Source organism: Antechinus flavipes, chromosome 3 (genome assembly GCF_016432865.1).
Source record: "Antechinus flavipes isolate AdamAnt ecotype Samford, QLD, Australia chromosome 3, AdamAnt_v2, whole genome shotgun sequence".
Classification (NCBI taxonomy): Eukaryota; Metazoa; Chordata; class Mammalia; order Dasyuromorphia; family Dasyuridae; genus Antechinus; species Antechinus flavipes.
Window position 1 is genome coordinate 615,418,452 of NC_067400.1, and position 17,176 is coordinate 615,435,627.

Sequence of the window (17,176 nt, forward strand, 5' to 3'; positions counted from 1 at the left end):
CGGAGCCCGCGATGGGGGCCGAGAGCCTGGTGCTTTCACACAGATTGTATGGTGCGCAGTTGAGTCGTAGCCCCCGGTGCCCCGAGAGTCGGTGAAGGCCTCGGTGTGATGTAGGCTCCAAAGAGCAGGATGCCCGGGTGACGGACCGCTGCTCTTTGTCCCGGGCGCCTCGGCCCTCCGTCGGGATGGGGGAGACGGAGACGGGCCGGAGCCCCTTCCCGGGCCCGGAGCCTGTGGCCACGTACAGAGTGCCTTCCTCTCTCGGCTCCCGCGCCCTCGCTCCCAGTAGCCCAGGAGGGAGCGTGACACGTTTCCCAGAGTAGGCGCCCCAGAGACAGGCCGCGGGCTCTGGACGGCTCTTTGCCTTTGACTTCACGGACCGCACGGACCTCGTTCTGCCTCTCGCACTCGTTACCTCGGCGGGGGGGGCAGCTATGGTAGGGACTCGCCCACTGACCGCGCGTCGGCCACGGCCGCTTGCTGACGTCTGTCCTTCTCTCGCAGGTGACACCGGCAACTGGTACTCGAGTGACGAGGATGACGGGGGAAGCAGCGTCACCTCCATCCTCAAAACCCTGCGACAGCAGACCTCCAGTCGGCCCCCGGCGCCCGGTGGGGAGCTGGGCGGCGGGGGACCCCTGCCTGCCGTGGGCGATCCCCGCCTCCAGAAGGGCCCCACCACCGGGGGCAGACCCGCCGACCCGCGCCTCGCCAGGGACCCGAGGCTCTCTCGTCACACCGATGCTCCCGGCCCCTCGGGCTCTGGGGATTCGGGGCCCTCGGACCCTCGGCTAGCCCGCCCCGCTCCCACCTCCAAGCCCGACGGACTCCATCCGGGCCCGGCGTGTACCAGTGGGGGGAAGGGGTCTGGGCCGCCGGAAGAAGAAGAAGGGGAGAGGGCTCTGAGGGAGAAAGCGGTGACCATTCCTCTGGACGCCGTGCCGGGGGCCCCCCTGCGGGATCCCAGGTTACAGCTGCAGCAGTTCAGCCACATCAAGAAGGATGTGACCCTGAACAAGCCCAGCTTTGCTCGCACTGTGCTTTGGAACCCCGAAGACCTCATCCCGGTCCCCGTCCCCAAACAAGACTCTGCAAGCTCTCTCCCCGCCGCCCTGCAGTCTCTGCCCGCCCTCGATCCCCGCCTCCACCGGCCCCCTGCCGCTGGGCCCTCAGATCCCCGGCAGCGGGGGGCGGCCCCCTCGGACCCCAGCGCTGCTCCCACTGCCTCTGCTGCCAACCTGCCCGACTTTGAGTTGCTCTCTCGAATCCTCAAGACCGTCAACGCGTCCAGCCCCTCAGCGCCCAGTCCGAGCGATAAGCCCAGCGACCCCCGGGTGCGGAAAGCCCCCGCCGACCCCCGGCTGCAAAAACCCGGGGACGCCATCTCGTCCCGTGCCCCCAAGCCCAGCACTCCCGAGGTCGCCGCGCCAGCCCCCGCCTCCTCCGGGGAGGCCTCGCCTCCAGCCATCGCCCCTTACGACCCGCGGGTCCTGGCGGCCGGGGGGGTCGGCCAGGGCGGCGGCGGCGGGCAGAGCAGCGTGCTCAGCGGCATCAGCCTCTATGACCCGAGGACTCCGAACTCTGGCAACAAAGTGGCCGAGCCAGCCCCCGAAGGGGGGGCTCAGCCCAAGGGTCCCGACGGCAACGGCAAAAGCTCAGCGGCCAAGGCCAAAGAGCCCCTGTTCATCCGCAAGTCGGCCTTGGAACAGCCGGAGGCGGGCAAGGCGGGCTCGGAGCCCGCGGCCACGGACAGGTACAACAGTTATAATCGGCCGCGCCCCAAGGCAACCCCGACCCCTGCCACCGCCCCCTCAGCCACACCCTCCCAGGAGGGGGCCCCCCAGCCTGGCCTCCACAACCTGCCTGTGCCCACCCTGTTTGGGACCGTGAAGCAGGCGTCCAAGGCTGGCTCTGGGAGCCCTTTCGCTGGCAACAGCCCCTCCCGAGAGAGCGAGCAGGATGCCGGGTCCCTCAAAGATGTTTTTAAAGGCTTTGACCCCACTGCATCCCCTTTCTGCCAGTAGTATTAACCTGGACCCGCCCCCCGCCCCCCGCCCTGTGATTGTACGTCATGGCCACATTCAGTGTTGGGAATGTCAGGGGAGGGGGAAGGGGGAGGGGGGTGGGGGGAGCGGGCTCGGGGTTTTTTATTTTTTGGTTCCTATAAATTGTATATAAAAATCTTTGGTTCTGGTCAGTGCTGTATGACTCACAGGCTATCTCCAAGAAAATGTCTTTTTTAATTGAACAATCAAAGTCTCCTGCCCAGATTCCTTCCAAGTGCATCTAGGGCCCCATGGCGCCATGGGTCTCAGGGCCGCTTTGGGTCAAGTTGTGTGGCCGTCCTGTGCTCTGTTCCTTTCCGTGTGTATGAGTCCCCGAAGCTCCTCTGTCCATCGCTGTCCTGTTCTCAGAGCCCGGTTACACCGGCTGGGGTGGGGGAAATCTCGGGGGGTCAGCTGGAGGGACACCCCCGGGGACCGGGCCGGGCCAGGGCGAGTAACTCCATGCGCCCTCTGGCGAGGGGGAAAGGGTGGCAAGGCGGGGGTGGGGCCTCTCTGCTCCCCCTTCTTCCCCCACCCCCTTGTGCAGAGGTCAGCTCAGTCTGTCCCGAGGCCCGGCCCACCCCGCTCCCTCCGGGCCAGGCCAGACCTTCCACTCCCCCTCCTCGTTCCCGCTTCCGTAGTGCCGACAAACCGTTCAGTCTCGAGAAGGTTTTTACTTTGGTCATCCTTCCGTTTCATACCTTTTAAACCCTGGCGGGTTTGGGGCTAAGAGTGATCCACAGACACATAATCAGGGCAGGTAGGACCCGGGGAGAAGCAGGCTGCTCTGGGGGGCCTCCGGCCTCTCTCTCCTGGGGGAAAAGGGGATGCTGGCTACAACCGGGCGGCCCTGCCGAGAACAGGCCAGGCCCCAGGAGACGCCCTGCCTGGGCTGCCCCGACTCCACCGCTCGAGGGGAATTTGAGTTTGAACATTTGAGAAACTCGGGCACGGTTTTAAATCCAGAAGCTGTCCTGTACGCTCCTTCCCAGGACCCCCAACGAGGCTAAACATGGTCTTTTTAACGTGGACTTTTTGCATAATCTCTTCCTGTTCTCTGGCCCCTTCCTTTTGCCCACCCCCCTCCCGTTGTTCCATAAATAATGTAGAAACTGCCTCCCCTGGCGGCGGTGGCGGCGGCTTCTCGGGCTCAGTCGCGCCCCTTGGGGGCCGGGCAGGGGCGTGGGGCTGCTGCCGATCAGGTGTTTGAGGGGGCCCGGGACATGATCAGGACCGAGATCGCCCCCTCCCCCCCGGAGGGCCAGGTCCCGGGGCGTTTGTAAAATATGCAAGATACGGTGTTTTTTGTTGAGATTTTTTTTTGTAAAACTAAAATGAAATAATTTTTTAAAGGACCTAGAAATGGGATCAGAACCCCCCAGAGCTCTGATTCGTCCGTAGTTTTTCCCATCAGGCTAGAGCTTTTAAGGACAAATCGTTCTTTCACTAAGATTGTAATAAAAGTGTAAATACTATTTCAGAGTTGACGTTGATGCCAATCTGTATATACCGCACTGTATTTTTACAATTATGGTCGCATGGCTCTCCTGCAGTCCACCCCCCACCCTCCCCCCGCCCTTTTTTGTATCCCACATCTGTCTTCCAGGAAATGTCATTCGCGCCTTTCCCCTGTGGTCCCTTCATCTCCAATAATTGTATTACTGCCATTAAAGGATGCAGTTATTTTAAAGCGATCTGGTCCCTTGCTACTGGTGTTCATTTTCTGCAGGATTCAGAGCGTGAGACAGGCCGCCCACCCCCGCTAGCCAGCACTCGCTCACTGGGACGGCGCCGCGGGGAGCACGCTCCCCAGAAAGGCGCCGCGGGGCCGGGAGGCGAGCGTGGCGGCCCCGTCTGCCGGCCCTCGGGCGCCTTGGCGGGAGTTTGAGGGATTGTTCTAATCCCCGATGAGCCTGCTGTCCGCGAGGGCAGGAAGCTAGGCTCGGGCCCCGACTCTGGCCCCCTCAACGGGGCTCTGGGTGTCAGGACGACCGCATCTGTCCCTTCTTGTGAGTTCTTTGGCTCATCGGGCCATCTTTTGAGAAGATCTGTAGACTCCCTTCTGCCCTCCCTCTCTTGTGAACGGGACAGATGGCCGCTCTTGGGTCCTTCAGTGACAGCCACTGTTGTCACTCAGTCCGCGGATTCCTTGGCGTTCTAAGGGACGCTCGATCCTTTTCTCCAACACGCGGGTCCAGTCGCTCTAGAAGAATCCTATGGACTCTACCGTGTGGCTTAGTAGCTCACCCATCTGCTTCCCAAGGAAAGTGGGCAGTAGGAACTGGCAAGAATGGAAGCCAAGGAGCTGCTCCCTCTGGACTCTGCCTTCCTGGGCAGCCCCTTGCCTTAGAGGCTTTGCTAGCACCTCTCATTTGGCTCAGGAATCCATTGCCTGGTTCTTTTGGGCCACCTTTACCTTGGGCTTTGAAATCTCTCCACTTCTGGGCAGCGGATGCTTCTGTGGTGGCAAGGAGCCCCAACCTCAGTCAAGGGCCTCGTGTGACCCGATGCCCGCTCGGCCCCCGCGGCCGGCAGCTCCTTGGCCCGATGTCCATCTCCGGCGAGTTCATCGGCCTTCTCGGAGTCAGACGTTTCCCCTTGGGCCTAGCTCTCCCGTCATCCTTGTCACGCGGGCGTCCTGCCAGCTCCGGCCCTCCCGGCTGCTCCCCCATCAGGTGGCCATGTTCCGTGGTGCCCTCCACTCCATTCTTCACCCAGCTGCGAACACCCTCCTTTTCTTGAAGGGGGCAGCTGTGTTCGGGTCCCTCCAGCTCCCGCACCGCAGACGGGTGATCCCTGGCTCGGCACGTCCCGAGCCCCTTGAAACCCCTTCCGTCCCGTTCCTGGCCATCTGGGAGGGCTTCTTGGACCCCACTCTCCGGGCAGCTCCCTCTTCCCTCTTCGGGTCCCATCATACCCCAGAGAGCAGCTCTGTGGGGGTCAGGGACCGGGTCTGGGAAAGGCCCTGGGGCCTTCCTCTGAGGCACAGGAGCAGCAGTGATGGGCCCTTTGTAGGCTCGGAACATGCCTTTGGGCGCGGGCCTGGCCTGTAAATCCCAGCTTGTTTCTTTGCATCTCAGTGACCTGGGACTTCAGTTTGCTTCTCAGGAGAAGGAAAGGGATTGGCTGGATGATGTCATGATTTAGAAAGCCCGGTGTGGGGTGGGGGGGAAGGAGGAAGCCTGTGGGATGGGAAGAAGCCATTCTCTTTGGGGACCACAAGGGAGCCAGCTGCCACAGGGCCAGAGAGGCAAGCTAACCCTGGGGAACTTTAATTTAAAATTGAATAAATTAAATTAGAAAACTGAGCTCTTCCTCGGCGAATCCATGATGTCGCTGCAGGGGGTTCTTCCTCCCTCTCTTGTCCCTCTCTGATTCTCGTCTTCTCTTCAGCCCCTCGGGGCCTTGGTCCTTTTCTGCATCCGGGGCCGGTCCCAGGGCAAACCGCAGCCGTCCATCTGTTGTCGCTTGTCCTCCCGCGGGACCTTCCTGCCTCCAGTCACTCCTGCCTCAGGAGTCTTTCTGGGGCCCCGGGCTCCCGTGTCGGTGTCGTGCTTCCAGCCATTTTGCTCTCGTGTTATTTCTGAAGCCAGGAAACCAGACAGACAGAAAGCACCAGCCCCACCTCCCCCAGGACTCAGGAGTGTTGGGAAAGAAACAGGGCCTGGAGGGAGGGAGGAGGGCCCAGTGGTGAGGGACCAGCCATTAGGGAGGCTTGTGGGGACCCCAAAGGTCAAATAGTGCAGGAGTTAGGGCCCCGGGGAGACTGGGGAGAGGCGGCAGGAGGCGGGGCCCGTGGACTTGAGCAGAGAAGAAAACATTCATCTTTTCCTGGGATTTAGCGTCTCCTCCTCTCATGAATAAAACAGACATGACATGGTTCTTCGTGGGCTTCAGCAGACACTCACCTATCAGAGGGGAAGAGTTTCTGATCATTCTAACAGCCAAGGGAATGGACCCCAGAGAGGTCCCCCAGATAGTCAGGGGCTTCTCTGGCTCGGAGCCCCAGGCTCTCCCCCCCGCCAGGCTGTTTGTCTGCATGGAGAGAGTCCTGGGCCTCGAGAGCTACCTCTGATTGGCCAGGCTTTATGGGAAAGGGTGGTGGGCAGAGGCAGGCCCAAGGGGAGCTGGGCTTTCCTAGAATCCCCAAAGGCAGATAGAGTCCCTGTAGGGCTTGGAGGAGGGACTTCCCAAAGCCTGGGGCAGAGGGGATGCGCTGGGGGAGCTCAGGAGTGGGTGCGCCCACTTAACAGCTCCACTTGTACTCTCAGCTCCCCCCTGCTCTTGTCCAAAGGCATCTCCTGAAAAGTCCCATCATTGCCGGTCCCTTAGAGCCTTAACTAGGGTGTCCCCAAGAACAAGGCTTTTCATCCTTCCCAAACCATTTCCTGCTTTTAAAATGTTAATACCCACCTAGGTGAGTATTTGACCTTAGGAAAATAAGACAGCAAAATAAGCAAAAACAAAAAGAGGAACATGTGAAAGGAAATGAGTCAGGAGCTCTGAGTCATCTCGCTGCGTCATCTCAGGCTGGCAAGGCATAGGCCCGGGCAGCTCTTCCTTCAGCTCACTTTCCTCATCTTTCCGATGGGGCTGACATCCCTCCCAGGCTGTCTGCAACCGTCTCTTCAGGTGGATTGTTCAGTTGGGGGGACTGGGGCTGAGAGTCGACTGACTTGGAAACTTCCCATTGAGTTTCTCTTCTCTTCTCCTCTCCATGGCGAGAGGAGGTTCTAGGCCCTCGGTCAGCACTGGCCCACTTTTCTTTCTTTGGAGGCAGTAGCCAGGGCCCCCTCGGACCTGGCTGCCAGCTGGCCCTCTCTGTGCCCTTCCGGGGCAGCCAAGGCCCCTTGCTGGTGGCGGAGTTTGGGCCCCCTTAGCTTCCCTCTTCCCTGCAGTCACCCTGTGGCAGAAGGGGAAGCCTTTAGCACAGACGTGATTCCACGTCCCTCTGAAGGTTTTACGGGGGACGGTCTGTTCTTCCCCCAACGGCTCATGTTCCTGAGATCTCCATCCAGAGAAGAGCGGGGGCGGGGATGGCACTGCAAGGGACCTTCTGGGTGGTCCTCCTGGGGGGCCGGGAGAGCGTGGATCTGCCCCGAGGCACGCAGCTGCTCAGTAGAAAAGCTGGGTTAGAACCCACTCCTCGGACCCCGGATCGGGAGCCAGCCCGTCTCTTTCTGTCATCCAGCCAACTTTTGTTTTCCCACTGGTACGTCCCTGTCATCCGCCCCCGGGCGCTGGGTCCTTGCCCACCGGTTGGTTCCTTTTCACGGCCCAGGAGCGATGCAGTGCTTTACGATTGTGCAAAGCACTTGAGGTATCTTAGCTCGTTTTGTCCCAATGACTCTACTGGGAGGGGATCGTTCTCTCCACTTTGTCGGGGATCAAACGACTGGCTCACGACTAGCCAGCGTGTGGCCGAGCGGAGATTTGAACTTGGGTTCTCCAACTCCACCCCTTGGGGCCCCTAGAATGCCCGAGACCCCCGGGAATATGCCAAGAGGGACCTGGGGACGAGTTGGCCCTACCCTCCTTGGGCTCCGGACGGAAGGAACAGCCCTCGGAGGACAAGGGGCGCACCCGGAGGCCCGATGAGGACTCCATCGCTAAGCCTAGCAGGCTCAAGGGAGCCCCTTTGTCTTGGGGAAGGGACTCCTGGCCGGAACGCGCGGGGGAGCAGGCTCAGGCCGCGGGAGCCATCTTTCCTCCCAGTGCCTCGACTCGCGGGCTGCAGATTGTGCTCTTACGACATTTCACTCCACAGCCCGGCCCAAAACCTGCTCCAATCTCTGAGAGGCCGGAGAAGGACCTTTGCCGGGAAGGATAGCTCAGAAGTGGTTAACAGGCAGTTGGTCAAAGGCCTGGACAAAAGCCCATCTGGGGCCCTGAGAGCACGGGCAGGTGCCATGGACGGCAGAAGGGCCGTCGGTGATCTTTTGAAAGCTCGCGGAGGAGGAGAGCCGCTACAGCTCTAGAGGAGGGCAGATGTGTCCTGATTTTCTCATAAGGGACCACGTGGAGTCTGCAAAAGTGTGTTCTGGAGAGTCTGGCATAGAATGCTGGCAAGATGCTAGAACATTTTGTGCGAGGGCCCTTGGCCGTCATCTAAGAAGGGGGCTGGCGACCACGAAGGAGCCGGCGCGACTTCCCTGGCACAAGGGCGCTGGCCTTCCCTCTCTGGGCAGGGCTACTGGGCCTGGGGCTGGGCATGGGACCGAGCCCAAGGCATCGGAGGGCCCCAGGGATCCCCCCGGGCTCGTTCTTGTTCGGCAACAGCCCAGCTTTCACGCTCTCAGGTAGGAGGGCTCCCGAACAGGCAGCGCAGCACAGAGCCAACGGCCCCAAGTCCTTGGCCCGGCTAGAACAGCGCGCTGAACCCAGGAGGAAGGAAGAGAGTTAAAGTTTTACAGCTGAGTTTTTCAAATCCTCAAGTACAAGATGGGAGAGACATGTGCCCATATTTTTTATGAAAAAAGCAGTCTTAGTGAACCCCACCCTCCATGTGAGTTGGTAATGTCCAGCGGCAACAAGAAGGGTTAACGTGTCCTAGGTTGCGTTGAGAGATTCACAAGTGGCGTCCAGAGCAAGGGAGCCCGTGACGGTTCTGTTCCAGGTGGCCTTGGCTTAGCTCTGCTGAGTTCTAGGTACCTAAGGAAGCCATCGACAGAGTGGAATAGTCTTAGAAAAGGGTGAGCAGATGGAGGATCCCAGGACCAAGATCTTCGGGATATTGAGAAAACGGGTTGTCCTGTGGACTTCTTCCTGGTCTCAGAGTTCTTGGAGTGTGAATTTCCAAGGAGCAGTCAGTTGTGGGTTTTGAGGAAAACTTTTCTATCTCAAAGAGCCATCCAGAAATTGAGAATGCCGTTTGGGAAGTTGGGGCTCCCCCTTCCAAACAAAGACCATGGAGATGGCCACCATTTGGAAAATTGGGGTGCCCCTTCCAAGCAAAGACCATGGAGATGGCCACCATTTGGAAAATTGGGGTGCCCCTTCCAAGCAAAGACCATGGAGATGGCTGCCATTTGGAAAGTTGGGGCACTCTCTTCCACACAAAGGCCATGGAAATGGCCACCACTTGGAAAGTTGGGGTGCCCCTTCTAAGCAAAGACCATGGAGATGGCCATTTGGGAAGTTGGGGCACCCCTTCCAAGCAAAGACCATGGAGATGGCTGCCGTTTGGAAAGTTGGGGTGCCCTCTCCAAGCGAAGGCCGTGGAGATGGCGCCATTTGGAAAGTTGGGGTGCTCCCTTCCAAGCAAAGGCTGTGGAAATGGCTGCTGTTTGGAAAGTTGGGGTGCTCCCTTCCAAGAAAAGACCATGGAGATGGCCGCCATTTGGGAAGTTGGGGCACCCCTTCTAAGCGAAGGCCGTGGAGATGGCCGCCAAGGAGACCCATCCTGTATGTTCCCTTATGTATCCCAATTGTATATTTCCCTGTGACAATGAGAACATTCCTACTTGGCGTGATCCTTCAGGAGGTCTCAGTTCCTGAGGCTGTCCCTCTGCATCCGGGGCCATCTCCGGGCATCCTGATCCTGAGGCAGAAGTGGGAAAGGTCTTCGAAGCTCCTGGAAGACCCAGACCCAGAACCGCCATCTTTGGAGCTCTGTTAGAGAAACAAAACTTGGAGTGATTTTCTCGTGGGGAGCAAGGAAGGATTAGCCCGGAGATCTGGCACAGGAGCCCGTCAGGGGGGCAGAATTTGGGAATGGCTGGCAGAGGGGATGACCGAGTCTCAGGGATGGGGGCGTGGCTAGCTTTAAGGTCGGCAACATGCTCTATGTTTTCTGGAGAATCACGGAGGGAAAGGCCGTGGCCACGGGCTCTCATTAAGTCAGCTCAGCTGCCCTGTTTGACAGAGTCACGCAGTACATCGGAGGCAGAACCAAGCCTTGGTTGGAGCCCCTGGTACCCTAACAAACAGTAGCTGACATTTTTATGGCCCGTTAAGGTTTGCCGAATGTTTTATCTACACATCCTGCCTCGATCCTCCCTGTAACTTAGGAGCTTGGGGCCGAGGTGGTTGTGTTGCCCGAGTGGCAGACGCAGGAACTGAGGCTCAGGAAGAGGGACTTACCCCAGTCCCACCGCTAGGAGATCCTGGAGCTCCCACAGGTGTCTGCTGCTCGGGGATCTGCCGCCGTGTTGAGTAGATGGTCCATTGGGTTGTTGTAAGTCGAGCAGTTAGTGGACCTTAGCACAGAGCTTGGCGCTTAGTAGGTGCTTCATCAGTTCAGTGACTGACGATCCGCCTGAGCATCTGGACATCTTGTGCCCTCAGACAAACCCTGCACATCGGACACACACAAAAAGCATCCGCGGCACGGAAGCTGGACCCTGGAGGCCGGCTCACTCTGAATGAGGATCCCTTCTCTAGCACAGCCCAAAGTGCTCGTCCGCTCCCGGCCCCGGAGCCGACGTCTCCTCTGCCCTTCCCGGCAGTGTCGGGCCTGCCCTTGGATGTCGCTGATCCTCCAGTCTGCGGAACCTCCTCTCTGCCCCCCGCCTCAGTCTGACTTTCCAGCAGAAGCCCACTCCCCACCTTCCGCTCCAGAGCCTCACGAAGTGGAGAAAAGGACATGGGAGGGGGATCCCGGCCTGGCCTCAGGGTCGAGACGGTCAGCCCTGGGGCCTGGAGGATTTAGAGCCGAAAGGGACCTTCAGAAGGGTCTGGTCCCACCCACCCGCTGCGTACCCAGAGAGGAAGACGTTTCTCCGAGCTCGCACAAGCTTAGACGTCTCCAGGCCGGACCTCGGGGAGAGCCGCCTCCTCCTAAAAGCCCATCTCCCTCCCGACCCCTACCCTCTGACCTCATGTAACACTACTTTTGTTAACACCTCGCTAATGGGCTTATCACTTAGTGCTGTAGTTAGTTTATCTGCTTTCTCCATCCCCTAATGGACTGGAAAGTCTTGGACTGCAAAGGACACTGGTGGGCTTGTGAACCTGGACTAGGTTACTTATCCCTGAGCCTCAGTGTCCTGGCCTGTGAAATGGGGGCAATTGGTGTAGTGGTTGGACCAGAAGCCCTGGGTTCGAATTCCAGCTTTGCCGTTTCCTCTCCCCTCCCTGGGCTTCGCCTTGCTGATTTTTGATCTCGGGGGGCTGTCTCTGCCCCCATTCTGGTAAACACAGGGGTCTATTGGGAGTCTCAGAGCAGTTGTGTAGAGGAAGCGCTTTGTCTTCTGGCCAGGGGAAGGGTCCTAGGACAGGCCCAATGCAGCCAGAGCTTCCAAGCCCCAGGTCTCCCCTCTCCCTGCGGGGCTGGGTGTAATGTGTCTAACTTTTCTCTTTCAGCTCTGGGTTTTCCCCCTTTTCAACAGGTCCCCTTCTCCCCCAGGAGAAGCTGTCTGTGGTGAAAGGATGTCTAGCCAGCGGAGGTAAGCGAGATGCGAACCCAGACTGCGCCCTCCACGCCGTTCTCTCCCGGGGCCGGGCACACATCTCCCGCTGAGTCAGGGTTTGAGGGAAGACGGTGCCGTGGAATTGGCCTGGGGAGGGCGACGTGTGTGGGAAGGCAGCTGGGGTGGGTTTGCTCCCGTTCCCTGGTCCCTCTGGAGCAGGGGATGAGTCGGGGCCGGTGGTGTCGCCAGGGAGAGGACGGCCCCTCAGCGTCCCGCCCCCGGTCGCCCCTCAGCCAGCCCCCTGCTCCTCTTTGGTTCTTGGGGAGACGCCGATGAGCCAGCTGGAAGTGAGTCCGGAGGACACGAGCCAGCCTGGCGGAGACTGGCGGAAGAGGTTGGGGACGTTTACCTTGGAAGGCAGATGAACTGTTAGAGAAGAAGCACAGGATCGGGATTAGCCGGGGCAGGAGCGGGTGGGAGTCGCTGCAAAGGGGACGATTTAGGCTTCGTGTAAGGAAGTGCTTCCCCCCAGTGAGGGGAAGGGGCTGCCTTGGCAGGTAGGGAGCTCTCCCAGCCTGAAGGGCTTCACGTGAAGGCCGAGCGCTGCTGGTGTCCAGCGGTGGGATAGCCCAGGTGGGGCCTGAGTGATGCCCCCACTGCTTTTCTTCCCCTCCCTGGTCCCGGCCGCGCCGTGTCCCCAGCTTACTGACCTGCTTCGCCTCCGGGGTGGCTTCCTGGGAGAAGCTGGGAAGGGAGGCCTGCCCTGAGAGGTTCCTCCTTGGGAACTGGGAAGGACCACCCTGACCCCCAAGAGCCGGCTCTGGCCAAGCCCTTGCTGGGCCCAGGGTTAGAGTTTCATGGAGAAATTAAGCTGAAGACATAAATATGGTGTAAGGGCATCAAGGACAAAGCAATCGTTTAGGCGAGTTTGGGGAAGGGAAAGATAAGGGGCAAGCCCAAGGCGTGGGGGGACTTCCTGCAGGAAGCCGGGATATCCGGGGTGTCTGTGGGGCAGGTTTGGACACCCCGGGCTCTCTCCTTCGAGGCCACCCAGGTTAGTCTCCTGAGGGTAGGGCCGCGATGTGCAGATGGAGAAGGGAGGTCCCGAACTCCTGGTGGGGAGGAATAAACGACCTTATAGATTGGAAGGACTTGGGAGATTTGACCTCGGCTGTTGAGAACAGGGGTGGTGAAGAGTCGGAGGGAGGAGGATGAGTGGCGGGCTGAGTGCGCCGGGCTTTAGGGGCTGGGCTGGGCTACCAAGAGGCATGCAAGCGATGTTGGGTGGGATTAAGCCCTGTAGCCCTCGTGGAAGTTCAAGGATTGTGCACAGAACCATTTAAAGGAACTGGGGGCATTTAGTCTGGAGAAGAAAGGCTCATGGGCAAAAGAGAGGGCACCCGACCAAATGTAGGGGGAAGAAGGGGAGCTGATGTTTGATAGATGGAAGATTAAGCGCCAGAAGGTTCCTAGTCCAACCACTCCATTCGATGGATGAGGAAACTGAGGTCCAGAGAGTTGTGAAAGCTCCATGGGGAGTCAAAGGCCTAAACTGGGATTTGGGACCTGGTCTCTCCCGTGATTGTTAGCAAAGGCCAAATAGCCCAAATGAGAGCTGCCCTGGGAGGGTCTCTCCATACTGGAGCCTTCAAGGACTGTGAAATTGCAGACCGAGACCCCATCCTCAAGGAGGTTTCCCTACCCGTTAGCTCCCACCCTGCCTTCCTCTTTGTTCTCTGAACGGGAGAAAGCTGCCCCCCGGCTCCCCGTGGGCACGAGCAGCCAGCTTTCAATCCCCCGGCCTCGGGAATGTCCCTTCAGGAGGAGAGCTCCCATTCTGGGGCAGCCCGGGGGAGTCCAAAGCCCGTGCTCTGGGGCCCCGGTAGGCCTGCGGGAGTTTGGCTCGTCGGGGTTTGAGACCCAGCGGCCTTTAGGTAGCGCTTGGAGGCTTGCAGAATGCCAGATGTGTCCTCACCGCAGCCCGGAAGCGTCTGAGACTGACTCGGTGCCGCGACTCGCCCGGTCATCTCTGACGCCCCCTCCCCGTCGCCCCCCTTTCTTCCCTATCAGAAGACATCAGCATTCCTCTTAACAGATGAAGAAACAGGCCCGCAGAGGGACCCGCTCGGCTAGGCCATGACAGAACGGGGACGCCCCACCATCGACCCAGCCTTCTCTCCACTAGTCTTGGGGGACGCGACAGGAGCCCTGTGGGGGCTTCCCAAGGAGCAGGTCAGGTCCTGCTCGTGAGGCCTGAGGCCTTTGGTGGGCCTCCAGGAGAGAGGACAAATGCACAAGCCTCCTGGGTAACAGGAGGCCCCTTCTCCAGGCCTGGGTGGCGTCCATAGGAGAGAGGGGGCTCCCCCTTCCCAGGACCCAGGCTCTCAACCCAAAGGAAGTGCAGAAGCTGAACTACCCAACGTCTTCCCATTTCCTGAGTTAGGTTCATGGGGGGGAGGGAGGTGGGGAAGCTGAACCCCTTTTCTCCAGCACAGACAGGAGGTTCTGGGGCAGGGAGGGGGGCATCAGGAGCCTTGAGCCATGGGGGCAAGGCTGAGGGGGAGGAGAGTTGCAATCGGTGGCTGCTTCTCCTCAGGTGGCCCTTCCCCGGGGGATTTTGGGAACCCTGAGCTAAGGCTTGGACCCCACCAGGACAGAGGCCAGTGGTTTGACCAATAACTCTGGACCTGTGTTCTATTTCTGTTGAGACACCTTGGGCGGGATCCGAGGCCTCTCCAGGGAAATAGCTCACCTGTAGAAATGTTTGTCTCAATGTTTCATTATGAAGCACCATTCTGGAAATTCTAGCTACGTTCTGTGTGGTCCTGGGCCAGCCTCAGTTTCCTCATCTGTCAAATGGGGTGGGAGTAGACTTGCAAGTTCTCTCTGCAGCTGGCAGTGGAATTCTTGGGAGACGAGGCCCGCCGCAGGGCAGGGACGGGTGGGGGAGGATGGGGGTGGTGTCTAGAAATAGTCCTTAAAGCAAAGGGGGGAGGCCCTTGCTGTGGAAGAGGGGAGGCTGGGGCCAGGTTTCACAGGCCTTGAATAATACTTGTCCCCCTTCTTGCCCTCTCTGCAGCTGTTGACCACCCCCTCCTCCTGGACCCTGCCTCCTGCTTCCTACCTGTTTCACCACAGCCCCTCCCCATGGGCTGTCTCTCTCCCCCTTCCCCCCCACCCCGGGGATCCCCTTCTCATCTCTCTGCAGATGACCCCCCTCCCGCCTCTTGAGCCTCAGTCCCACGTCCATCCGTGGCTGCTGGTCGTCATCTCGACTCGTCCCATCCCCCCTTGGGCCCGTCCTTCCCCCAGCTTCCTCGTGTTGCTCACCGTCCTCCAGAACCCCAGCCTTTCAGCCTTGGAGTCCTCCCGAACCTGCTCCTCAGCCCCCACATGCAGACCTTGGCACTCCCGGTGCCACAGCCGCTCTCAGAGGGTTGCCCCCGGGCCCCGCCCTCTCCCCGGGACCCCTGCAGCAGCCACTCCTCCCTGCTTCCAGGGTATCCCCTAGAGCCCACCCTCCACACAGCGGCCCCCGGGGCAGCGTCTACACTTTCCCCTTCCCTATTCCCGCCACAACCCGGGCTGGCTTCCTGGTCCTTCCTGCACACGCCATTCTCCCTCCTCCCACTTTGCCTTTGCTCTGCCTGCCCCCCCAACCCCTCCCTCATCTTCACCTCCTGGAATCTTCACATCTATTCAAGGCTCAACTCAAGCGTCTCCTCCTCCAGGAAGCTGCTCCTGATTTCCTCCCCTCCACCCCCACCCCATCACTTTGTATTTATGCTCTTTATACTTTGTATTACAGACGGACAGTGGCTAGTTGTAGCTCCCTTCCCCGCCCCAGAACCAGAATGGAAGCTCCTTGAGGGCGTGAACTCTTCCATTTTTGTCTTTGTAACCCCCTCGCCCCCCGGCTTCACCCCGTGTCCGGCACGAGATAGCTGCCTAATAAACGCTGATTGAATGAAATTGCACGGAATCATCACCTGCCCTTCGGCTAGGTCGTAGAAGCGCTGTCGTCCCCGTCGGGGACACTCGCGGCGTCCCGCTGCTCAGTGTCTGAGGCCGGCTCCGGGCCGCCTGCGAGGGGGCTGCCTCAGAGCTCCGAGAGTTTGTGCGGGGGGGCGGCAGGAAGGGACCCCTCCCTCAGGAGGCTCCCACGGGCCTGAGTCGGCCCCCTCACCTTGTCCCTCCCTGGCGCTTAACTAGAGTTCACAAACGTGTCTTCGGTTCCTGTGATTTGCAGACAGTCCAGGTCAGAGAGCTCTGTGGGAGCCCAGGCAAAAGCAGAGGAGAACAACAGGATAATAAAGCACTAATCTTTATAAAGGGGGCTAGGTGAGGGCTGGGCCTGCGTTCAAATCCAGTCTCAGACACTAGTTGGGTGATTCTGGTCAAATCACCTCACCCCGTTTGTCTCAACATTCTCATCTGTAAAATGAGCCGAAAAGGGAAAAGGCAAAACCAGGAAACCCCGGACACCACTAACTACATGACCCCAAAACATCGATGTGTATGTCTGTACTCATATACAGATAGTTCTTACTCTGTGCAGGCTCTGGGCTGGGCATGTAACAATATGATCCCCATCTTCCAGATGAGAAAACTGAGGCAAACAGCACCTCAGGTTGTATTTGAACGCAGGCCCAGCCGACTATTGGCTTCCCTGGCCCCAGAGGAAAGGCGCTTGTGGCTGGAGGCTGCAGAGGGGAAGACAGACACAAAATGTGTCGTGCTCTGGGACTCCCCAGTCTGCTATCCAGAGAGGAGCTTGGGCTGGGCTCCACGTTGGACAGGAGCTTGGGGCTCACTTCCCTGAGGTCACCCAGCCAGCCTCCACCAACATGGCGACCCTCAGACTCCCCTTGCCCCACAACACAGCTGACCTAGTAGAGAGGAGTCGGCTGTTGGCAGGACTGGATTGAAAGCCCAACTCCAGGATGGTTCTGCCTCTTGCCGAGCTCACTCGGGCTCACCTTCCTTGAGGTGACTTTCAGGGAGAACCAAAGGACAGGGACTGTTTTTGCCTTTGTAGCCTCAATGTTTAGCTCAGTGCCCGATACACAGTAGGTGCTTAATAAATGCTTGTTGACTTTGACACAAGGCTCCACTCTATCCCCTTTTCTCATCCTCTTAATTGTCCACACTGGGCTTAAGCCAGCATCTCCAGTTAACAGTCTACCCTTAGTCACAAATACCTTCTCCCAGAAGTTTTCCGCAGTTCAGGACTTCTTGGACCAAGAGCATTGAAATGGAATTAGGAATTCTGTTACCAGTAATGCTCCAAAGTCCCCCCCCCCCCCCGCCTTCTACAGTCTCCCTGGGGGGTGTAGAGCCTATATCTCAAGGCAGTTGGGCCTTCTGCCCAGGAAATCTCCCAGGACAGGCCAGGGAGGTGGATTCTGTTATCTCTGGTCCACAGGCCAGCCCAGCTAATTTGGGAGAGCTTCCTCCCTCACAGTTTGCTTTTTCTTTTCCCTCGGCTGCAGTAATTAATGAGTCTGGCTAAGTTGTACAGGATGTGGTGAACCCACATGTATGGCCTCAGATGTACTGAATTATAATTATGGCGTTGCTTTCAATATTACGTAGATATCGTATTATTTATATCACCGTAGAGCTGTCGCAACAATCACTAACATTGTGCATTAAGGTTTACCGAGTGATTTACTTACTTTTTAGAGGGTTCCTCACAGCCTTGTGTAGTTGATAGAACAGGTACCAATAACTCCATTTTATAGAGGGGAAAACTAGGTCTGGAGGGCTCATAATCACACC

The 17,176-nt window shown here is 58.8% G+C and overlaps 1 protein-coding gene across 8 annotated transcripts in view; it reads left to right on the plus strand.

Annotated features, from left to right (window-relative positions):
• ZC3H4 (zinc finger CCCH-type containing 4) overlaps window positions 1-17,176 on the plus strand; it is a 53,141-nt gene that overhangs the window by 26,867 nt on the left and 9,098 nt on the right. For 3 of the 8 annotated variants that reach the window (XM_051989298.1, XM_051989299.1, XM_051989304.1), the window contains one exon: window positions 505-3,739. In XM_051989298.1, the coding sequence (XP_051845258.1) occupies window positions 505-2,024 (1,520 nt within the window). In that variant the 3' untranslated portion in view covers window positions 2,025-3,739. Of the gene's footprint in view, window positions 1-504; window positions 3,740-11,348; window positions 11,432-14,474; window positions 15,368-17,176 lie in introns of those variants that run through there. The other 5 variants (XM_051989300.1, XM_051989303.1, XM_051989301.1 and 2 more) reach the window with 5 other exon arrangements.